The sequence below is a fragment of the Limulus polyphemus genome, unplaced genomic scaffold, assembly GCF_000517525.1.
Source record: "Limulus polyphemus unplaced genomic scaffold, Limulus_polyphemus-2.1.2 Scaffold2137, whole genome shotgun sequence".
NCBI classification, from domain to species: domain Eukaryota; kingdom Metazoa; phylum Arthropoda; class Merostomata; order Xiphosura; family Limulidae; genus Limulus; species Limulus polyphemus.
In genome coordinates this window covers 124,777-135,465 of record NW_013667747.1, presented here as the reverse complement: position 1 = coordinate 135,465, position 10,689 = coordinate 124,777, and the positions used below count along the sequence as shown (strand labels likewise).

Sequence of the window (10,689 nt, the reverse complement as noted above, 5' to 3'; positions counted from 1 at the left end):
TGTCTTGTTAATAGTTTTACTATGCTATAACTTTTAAATTAGTAAGTCAAACAACGAATGAAAGTTTAGGTCAGATTATCAGAAAACATTATATACAAAATTTTATATATTTTATATGCAAAATATCATTTTTTTACCAAGTCTTATGGTTTTTAAAGCAATGTTTTTCTCATGTCTTTTTTTTCTTTTTGCACATTGCCTATCTATCATGTAAAGTTATATTAATTTTAATATTAAAAATACTTTTATATATCAGAAAATTTTGAAATTTTACATGCAAAATCTTTATAATGTCCAGATAGTTATAAAATGTTTCTTAAGAAAAAACTTTATAATTTATCTGTTATTTTCAGTAATTAATCTCTGTACGGATTTGGTAGATTTGACTGATCTTGCAACCACAATAAAAAATTAGGAAATAAATATAAATTATGCCTCTTTCATTCTAGAATGAACACAAATTATAATACAAAAACATAAATGTTTTGACTAAATAGCTTAAATCTCATAACATTATACATTTATTATTATTATATTGACCTTTCAGCCATGCCTGGCTAACAATACAGAAGTTACAATGACAAGGCTCGCATTCACTCATGTTACCATATCAAATAACATAAAACTGACCTTTTGTCTGTACAAAGTAACTTGTCTTGGCTTTGTTTTAGTAGACTAGTATTTTGAAAAATACAGTCACATTTAAATTATTATACATTATATTTGTTTATAGATTATTGCTATTTTGAAATAAGTTCTTAATGCATTTTTCTTAAAACATAGAACAGTAACTAAAGAAGTAAAGCAAACAATTATCTCTTCTAGCTGCTTCTTTGTACTCGGTTGCTGCACATGGAGGAGCAACCGAGTACAAAGAACTACTGAACTCTTGTTGATGACAATAAACATATTACTTTGTGACATTTACAAAAAAAATTAAATAAAGTTAATTCCATAAAAAAACCTTACAAATTAAAAATTAAAAAACAGTTTAGTTTCAGCTATAGGCCTGTATCAGGTGTTAGTTGAATACATTTTTCACTGTTGGAAATAAAAGTATTTCTCAAAACACATGTAAAAATCAATACATGAGAATTAACCAACAATTCTAATGTCAAAGGGAAAATTAAAATAAATACCAGGGCTCACCAGTTGGAGTACTTATTTTAAACATTTTTCACACATATAAAATAATTATTAACTGTAAAATCTTTGTTACTGATGTTTGAAATAATTACTTCATTTAGCCAGCTTTGGTATTTATTTTATTTCTTCTATGGACATCAAGTTTGTTGGTCAAATTTTGTGTATTCTTCCAACAATGAAAGACATATTCAATTAATTGCCATCTCATGTAAGCCTACAGCCAAAACTAGTAGTTTTTTTAATATTTTATTTGTGAGGTCCTTGTAATGGAATAGTTTACTACATTCATAAAAAAAGTTGTTTGAAAACGTCTTAAGTACTCTCAGGCCAATAATATGTTGTATAAATACTGTTGTGCTTTATAATATTGATTAAATGTAAAAAAAAAACAAAAAAACAACTAAATATAACAGTGACTGGTCAGATGAACTAGTTAATGAACAATTCAGTAAAGTATAAAATATTATAGTATCATACAGTTGACATACAACTTTTCACACAAGTTCCCTTCCTCAAGTAAAGTCACTAATTAGTAGAACTGGATGATAAAAAATATTTGATAATTCATTATTTGAAGACCCCATTAACTCTACATGCATGAGGTTGGTCCATTGGACTGAGTCCATATAAGAGAATTAATGTTTACTATAAATTCTATAATTCCAAATTTACATATTATATCTTCACAAAATTTGATAAGCTTTTAGTAAACATTACAAGTATTTTGTACACAAAGATTAGAAACTTTAATAAAGTATTTCTACTATAGATTTGCCTCTGAGTTTACTTTATAGGAAAGTCTGACTCAGACTCTGACTAATCTGAGTGCAAGGTGATTTTCACATTAAAATAAAAATACTTTTTCACCTTACCATTTTTATATTTTATTTATAAAACTTCCTAAATGAATATCAAAAGTTTTCAGTAAAACTTTATATTTCACATTATTATCTGTATTCTAACACTATATGGTCTTTGTTGATTTGACTGACTTTGTAACCACCACCACAAAAAAATAAAATAAATCTAAATTATCATTTCTTCTTTCTAGAATGACTGAATTGTAAGAGAAAGTTAGTTATTTATCCTAAACAGCCTGAGGCTCATAACAGTTTACATGTTTTATTTAATTTTATCTTGCTGTTTGAACTATGTCAAACTACTTAATGAGCAAGTACTCAAGCTACAGTAAATAAAATACTGAATTATTTAACGCATGCGCATACCACACTGAGAAATTATATTTAATTTTTTCTTTAAATTAATGTTTTCTTCTTTAACCTAATGAGTTTCTCCTTTTTGCATTTTAGTTACTTTTATAACAATAAATAAAAAATACACATAAAATACAACAAACTTAGTATGTGGATCTTGTAATTCTTCGGACTCAATCTTGATAAAAGTTAAACCTACTTTTTGGTACAATTGTTGTTGGTATTTTACTGAATTATTTATTTATGTTGAATATTAACCTTAGAACACAAAATAACAACACACGCAAAGAATACAATGTCCTGTAATTATTATAATTTATTGGCTTTCTAACTAAGCAATAAGTGCATTAATATAATTCCCTTACCATGGTGGAGGTGGATTTCTCAATAACAGCTTTGAATCTACAGACTGAATAATTCAAAAGCTATCATCAGAACGACCTAGCATTATAAATAATTTAGTAAATTAAAATCTTCTCTTTCTATTGGTTATAAATAACATTAAAGAATAAGTCAGAGAGAATTACTAATACTTCTTGAAAGACGGTATGTGATAGTAGGACTGGGTACGAGGCTTTTCCTGGTTTATATTTCTGTAAATCAAGGTGATTAGAGGCAATAAGATTGGATTATATCTCAACAATATCTATACTGTAAATATGTAATTTGTATTAAAATTCAGAAATTGAAATAAGAGTGAAAAAATGTTTAATTGAGAAACTTGGAATGGACAAGTGTCACGTGATACATGGAAGATGCAGAATTTAAATTTGAAATTATGAGAATTAAAACATTTATAATATTAACACTAAATTACACAGTATGTTTTGACACTAGGTTCATCGACATACAATGATGATAAAACTGTTTAATTAAATTTTGAATGTAAGGATGTCTAAAAGTTGTGCCATGCATACACACAAACATAAGGTCAAAGAGTACAGTTATGCAATTATAAATTAGAAATGTTACACAATAGAAAAGAAAAGGACATTTACATTTTATTTAAAACAAAAGTAGTCCAATAGTTGGCACATGGTGTTGCCAGCCCATTGCCTTTCCTCTTGTCAACAGTACAAAATTAGTAGTTCAGCTTCAGTAGTTTTGCAACACCAAAGGAACAAACACAATGCCCCCACAATTGATAGGGCAAGCAAGTTTAGTAGCAATGACACTAATTGAATATTTTACAGTAGTTTTGCAACACCAAAGGAACAAACACAATGCCCCCACAATTGATAGGGCAAGCAAGTTTAGTAGCAATGACACTAATTGAATATTTTACAGTAGTTTTGCAACACCAAAGGAACAAACACAATGCCCCCACAATTGATAGGGCAAGCAAGTTTAGTAGCAATGACACTAATTGAATATTTTACATGACACAAATTTATTTAATCGTAGTGTTTTTTTATAGTCTATTGTAATACATGCAAATAAAATAGGGCAAATAATTAAAAATACACCAAGAAATGGATTGCCAAATTGAATATCTTTTGAAACATGGAGAGCACCCAAGTTTTCTTGGGTAAATCATAGAAGGAGCAACATAAATAAAAAACTGGGGATAAAAAACCTGCAAATAGGGATCATAAAAAAAATGAACAAACAAGGCTGGAAATACTGTAGACATTATTTACTCCAACCACAAACCCTTATTTTGGCTCCATGATGCTACCTAGAATTACATTTGGTGGAGTCAAAATTGGGATTTGTAGTTTGAGTAAATAATGGCTACAGTATCTCCAGGCTTGTTTCCTTACCTTTTTTTATTATTCCTAATTGCAGGTTTTTAAATTTCCAATTTTTTTATTTATCTTGTGTGCAGGATTTTTTTATGCTCGTCTATGAACAAAAGATTATTTGATATGGTAGCTCACTTTATGCATTGTAATGACTATAAACATAGCTAGTAGCTAGCTGATATGGTTCATGATGATTTATTGTAGCTATTGACTATCTGATCACATTTGTTCGAGATGTATAATGTTAAGCTACAGCTGCAGCTGGAGAATTGTTTAACAATATAGTAACCATTTACAGTCTCTATTTAACTAAATTCTCTATATATAATGCTTAGCAACAGGCAAATATATGCCTAGAGTAAGACAACCCCCACTGAATGTGTATAAAAATTTAGTAGTAGAAGAGCAATCTTTTTAAATAAAACATACATGTCTAAAATATAATTTTAAATAAACCTTTGTGTCTTTTAAAGTAATTATTCTACAAATGTGTGTAATAAAATTTAATATGTGTAATGTTTTTTTTTACTCCTTCACTTCATACATAATATAGTGGTTGGTTCCCTAAAGACACCGATTGTATAGTGTATAAAGCATTGAGTACCTACATGTTAGTCATTTAATGGTCATTTACTACTGGCTGGTAATTCTTGTTTCACCCTGTACTTAATCTTTTTAAAGGAACACCAATATATGTAAAAAAGCTAACTTCAAGGGGTAATGTCACATTATTTACACTAAACTTATGATGTTTTTTAGCTATGACCTTCACAGTACCTCATTTAGTATTCTACAAAAAAATTGGGTGCAATATACCAAACCGTTTTTGTTGTAGGCTGGCAAGAGAATATTAATAAGAAAAATTACAAACGGGCTGTTTTTGGCAGGTTTTCTTTTTTTTGTAAATCTAACATGCATGTTTTTTTTTTATATGTGTACAGCCTTAGCAGTCAATAGTAAAGGTTTTAAAATTTTATTTGAACTATTTAATGTTCTTTTTGCCCAAACGTTCTATTAGAGTTTTGTGCAATTCCTTGCAATCCCTATTATGAACCACTATCATGGTTCATGATAAATACAACAATTTTTATAATAGATGTATCCACCAACAAATACACAATCCTGCCAGCAAAACTGTAACAAAACAATGTAAAATCATACGATTCATAACAAAAACATACTTTTGTCCATTGTACAGTTTGCAAGTTCCAACCTCCTAAATGCATATTTAAAGTTTTTTCAATAAACCTGTACATTGTATTTGGTATTTTCTCTACTCTAACATGAACTGTTGTAAAATTGGTAATGTAGTGTAATGAAAATTAACCAAATCTAATTAACTAAAATATAAATAAAAATTAATATAAGATTCCAATAGTAAAGAAAATTAAAACAATATATGACAAATACAACCCTAAACAATTAGTTATGAAATAAAACAATTCATGATTTACATAATAGCAATCAACAGTAATGCTTACATTTCAGGTCCCTCCTGGCTTCACTCAACTCTTGGAGAAGCTTTTTTATCTCTGGATAATTCATCTTCTCTGCATGAGATGGCTAGAAAAATGTAATTAAATCTTGGATGCTGCACATTGTGATTTTTAGTTTTCTGCTATATGATACAAAATTCAGTTTTACACATGTTGAAGCAGATTAATATCCAAGTGTATATATATATATATATATATATTTCACATGTCTAAACACCATTAAACAGTACAAAAATTAAAATGCCAACAATGGAGTAGAAAAAAGTTGCAAAGTGGGGTTGGCTTAGACATGTACATTTTACAATGAAAGATTGAAAATATAAGGCAGCTCAATCTAGGGGGTTCTGGGGGCATGCCAACCCAGAAAGTTAATATTATATAATTTAAATATAAGTCAAATATGTAAAAGTAGGGTGCTATAGCCCCCCCCCCCAGTTATGACACCCCTGCTAGACAAATGAATCCTAATTCAAAAAAAGAAAGTTACAATGTATTCAAATAAATATATTTTGAAAGTTTCTAAATTTAATAAATTATAAACCATCAATAAATTTAACTTTATCAAAATAATCAATAATAACAGCAGATATATGCAATACTTACCCTGAACCCATGTTCTGATTCAAATGTTTCTTCAAATTTTCTTATTTTCTTTTTCAACACTAGAAAAAAAAACTTCAGTCTTAAACCTGAGTTTTATTCCTAAAGGAAACAAAATAATAGAAAAGGAATGTACAAGGTAATTTAGAAACATCAGTTTACCCGAAACTTTTTTCTGTTCTTATGCCCCCACACCAAGAATCATGTCATATTAAGTCACAAAAAATGTCTGCGTTTTATAGTTATGTTAACAGAGCTTTGAAGATATGTACTAACCAAAATGATTTAAAAAACGAATTGTTATTAATTAAATATATAGCAGTCGAAAGAGGTTTTAACCCAGATCTTATAGATAGAGCAATTAAGAAATTCACTAATACTATAATAATAGTAACTTTGAGCTCTCTGGTACATTCTAGGCCATTTTGGAGCACTAAATATTCACATCATTTACTGCTAGGATGATCAGTAAACAATGGACTTTTGCCACTTTAACTCATGTTCCAATGATCAAAATTACAGACCAGTTAATATCAGTGTTGTAGGTCTCAAGACCACCCTTCAGAAGGTCTCAGTCTCGATGTTTCACAGGTTTAGAAAATGAGACTGGCTAAATATAAAAGTTTTAATACTATTAGATGAGTCACCTACCCAAGATTATTAAGTGGTTAATGATAATTACACAGCAGTTCACATGAAGCGTGGTGTAGCATCAAAGATGTTTTACTAGTAAAACCTCTTGGTACTACACTTTTGTGATGATGTTTATAATACCTCCCTTATTTTTGTTTACATCATCAATCACCATATTGCTTGTACACCAATCTGTGATTATAACACGTGTCATTCAAAACTAACTGCTACCATACATTGCATTACACAAAAGCTTACTACAAGTTTGTATGAACTTCGCCTGGTGCACATATTTATGTCATAGATTAGAGATTATCTCTAATGTTCAACATGTCTTGTAGATCTGCTGTGATCCTGTTTAGCTTCCAAGATCATAAAGAATTTACTAACACCAATAATGGTTTTATTTTTATTTTCTGACCTTTTGGATTTTTTTATTCATTCGTAAATTATTTTATGTTTTCCTTTTATTTATTTTTTTCATAGGAAGAGACATTAAAACAAGACTGTGGGGTTTAACATGTAAAAGATTTGTGGTTAAAATGTTAATAAAGTTTGTTAGATGCATGTAATTTTTATTCTTCTTGCTTTATTTTTCATTGTATAATTTAGTACAAGGTCTCTACTCCTAAGGTCTTGACTACAACACTGGTTAACATATACATTGGTCATTTCATGAAATATTTCTACATATACAACATGCAAGTGTTTTCAATTGCAATGATTAAACCAGTTAATTATAAACTGATTATTTCATTAAATATTGAAGCAATAACTGTACAAGTTCAATTTTCACTCGGGAAATTATTTACCAATTATTTACAATGAGTCTTTGACAAGGCAGATATGGAATACTATGTTAATTTTTGAAACTCTCTCTATTCTACTATTTTTTTGTTTTTAACCTTAAAGCATACTGATATATGCTAGAATTTGTATGCATTGTCATTGTTTAGTATACTTTGGATAATAAAGAGGCATTATAATGTAACAGCAGATAATGCATTAGATCAGTAAGAAACAAATGTTAGTTTTAGTTATTTTTATGTTTTTAAATTTGCTGAACAGAAAGTCTAACATGCACTTAAGTACAAAGATCTCCTACTATGTCATTAAATGAAAATAAAATAAAACTTTTCAGATTTTTTAATAGCAAGCAATTAAACATCTTAGCGTATGCTAAGCACTAATGTTATAAAATCAATGTAATATTTCATGAGAGCTATAAATTCTGTATTGTAATACATGATGTAAATGATAAGTTATAACACATGTATAACAGTTATTTGAGTATCTGTGACATTTAATGATTGTAACAAGTTTTCTTTTATAACGAAAAAGTCCTTATTTATTTGAGAATTTTACTGCATACTTCATCCTTCAGCTTTCATTGAATGATGTCTATTTCTGTCCTTTGTAATTCTAATAACAAAGGCAAATGGCACACACTACTAAGGTTTTATTTTTATTATCCACCCTTACACTTCAAGGAATTCATGCATTTCCAAGGCTTTCATATACCTTCAACTTCAAAATATGTTTTGCAATTGATCAGCTGTCTGCCACTCAGTTTTGGCTTACCATGAACAAAAGAAGCCAAGGTAAACTTGGACTGAGCCTACTACTAGTAGTATTTTGTCTCTGGATACAACATCCCCTATAATATTTTTATCACTGTATTTGAATAAATTGGATGGATGGCCAATTTGTCAATATAAATGGCAGGCAATTCTCTGCCCTAAATTTAGTGTTATTTTTTCCATGTCAGTGACAGGACTTCAGTGATTGTTAAGTATGTTAGTTTTGCTTTCAAAATGATTCATTTATTAATTTAGACAAGTTGAAAATTACTGTATTTAGAAAAAGGGGGAAAATTGAAGAAGAAAATAATTTTAATATGATGTTAAGTTTAAATAAAAAATGTGAACTAATGTATTGGGTAATACATGATTTACAGAAAAAAAAATTCATAAATAACTTTTTGGCTATTTAAGTGAAAATTTTGGGATGTTAAGGGATGTTCCAAAAATACATTTGGATAATTAAGACAAACATTCCATTCAAATTGTGACTGACACTCCTGCCATACCAATAAAGGTATCTTTAAATACAGTGCTTTTGGTGATAAACAAATCTATTAAAATATACCTACTACAATAAGACCATGAATCCTCCTTACTGAAAAGCACCAGATTAATCACCATCTGTCTTGAAATGTAGATCCTGATTGATAATGTCTTAACTTAATGTGTTTTTTCCTGAAATTTCATCATATAAAATATTAATCTTATCTAAATATTTTCTGCTCACTCCATATGCATGAAACCACCAGTTAGTTACACCAGGTTAAAGTTCATATCATCATCAGATTGACATACCAAGATGACGAGAAGTAGAATAAAATTTTTGTTTTAAAGATATTTATAGAGTACATACAAATTTTGGAATTTTAAGACTGCTGGATATATTGATTATGAATATAAATATTAGATAAATCGGCTTTTAAAACAAAATAATTAACATTACAGGATGTTAGTCTTAGGAAGTAATAATAAGATTTTGTATAGATATTGGATGATATAATATTAAAATTTTTAATAAGAATTTTCACATACAGTTTTTACCCAAATTAACATAGTAGGCCATTGTGTGCTAGGGATATTGAGTAGATTCAAAACTAAACTTTAACGTTTACACTTGGAGACAGCGTACAAATAGCAATGGATATATATAATTAGATCTGAAAGAAGAATGGCAGAGATTATGATAGGTAAAATCAAAGGAAGAAGAGCTAAAGCTGAGTAGAGACCAACTTGACTCAAGAACATTAAAATATAGATTGATGTTTAGAAACCTGAACTAGGAAAGACTGGTGCAGCCACGAGGAATGGAAAACCATAGTCATTGACTTTCAGAGTTGGGGAAGCACCATGATTGACTACATAAAACAGATGTTAGAGTGTGAAAGAAAAATGACTAACCTGTTTAAAATAATTAAGTATTGACTAAAAATTATTCAAATGTTGTAAAATGCACTGATAAAAGTCTTATATATAAAAAATAGTTGACTTGCTGGGCTGACATATTGGAAATTGAGTGAAAGAAAACTAGACATAAAAAATAAAAATAGAATAAAACTAAGCTTAGCAGGGTTCTAGTTAACTCAAACTTCTGGGTTCCATACACACAAAACTTTTTCAGGGCACATGAGGTTTGACCTTTAGTCTTTACAAAGCAACCTGTCTTGGTTGTGTTTTAGTAGAATAATTTTTGTAAAATACTGATTATTACTATTTAGAAATAAGTTCTTAAAACATAGAACAGTAAATAAAGAAGTAAAGCAAACAGTTATCTCTTATAGTTACGAACTTTGTACTCGGTTGCTGCTTGACTTAGGTTGCTAAGCCTTTTACAACTTCACACGTGGAGGATATGAAACAAATCAATTTTTTAAGGTTTTATATAGGTATATATATATATATACAGTTGAATAAACAAAAAATCATTAAATTACTATATCAATACCAAAGAATTCCACTATAATTTATAAAGATTAGTAACCAAGATGTATTTGGGTCTAACAAAATATGGAATTTTGAGCAGACTAAAGACACAACCTATCTCCAATATGGCATCCTAACACATGAAAAGGGCTAAGAAAGCCATTAGTGGGACATTCTGAGCTTCCTATTGGTTATTCATTTCATATATAGAAGTATATAAGGGAGTGTTTCCAAAAATGGAAAGAGGTGGGCAGGGTGCCACTATGTTTGATTTATTATGTGAGCAATATCTCAGCAAATAGAAAAGATAAGACCTTATTTTATATTGAAGCTTGTCAATACCTGTAATTTG

At 28.9% G+C, this 10,689-nt stretch overlaps 1 protein-coding gene across 1 annotated transcript in view; it reads right to left on the bottom strand.

The window, feature by feature from the left end:
- The window catches only part of LOC106466056 (protein FAM13A-like), a 96,807-nt gene that overhangs the window by 13,862 nt on the left and 72,256 nt on the right, over positions 1–10,689 (bottom strand). The window contains 2 exon segments of the mRNA XM_022394012.1: positions 5,587–5,668; positions 6,205–6,263. Of these exon segments, the coding sequence (XP_022249720.1) occupies positions 5,587–5,668; positions 6,205–6,263 (141 nt within the window).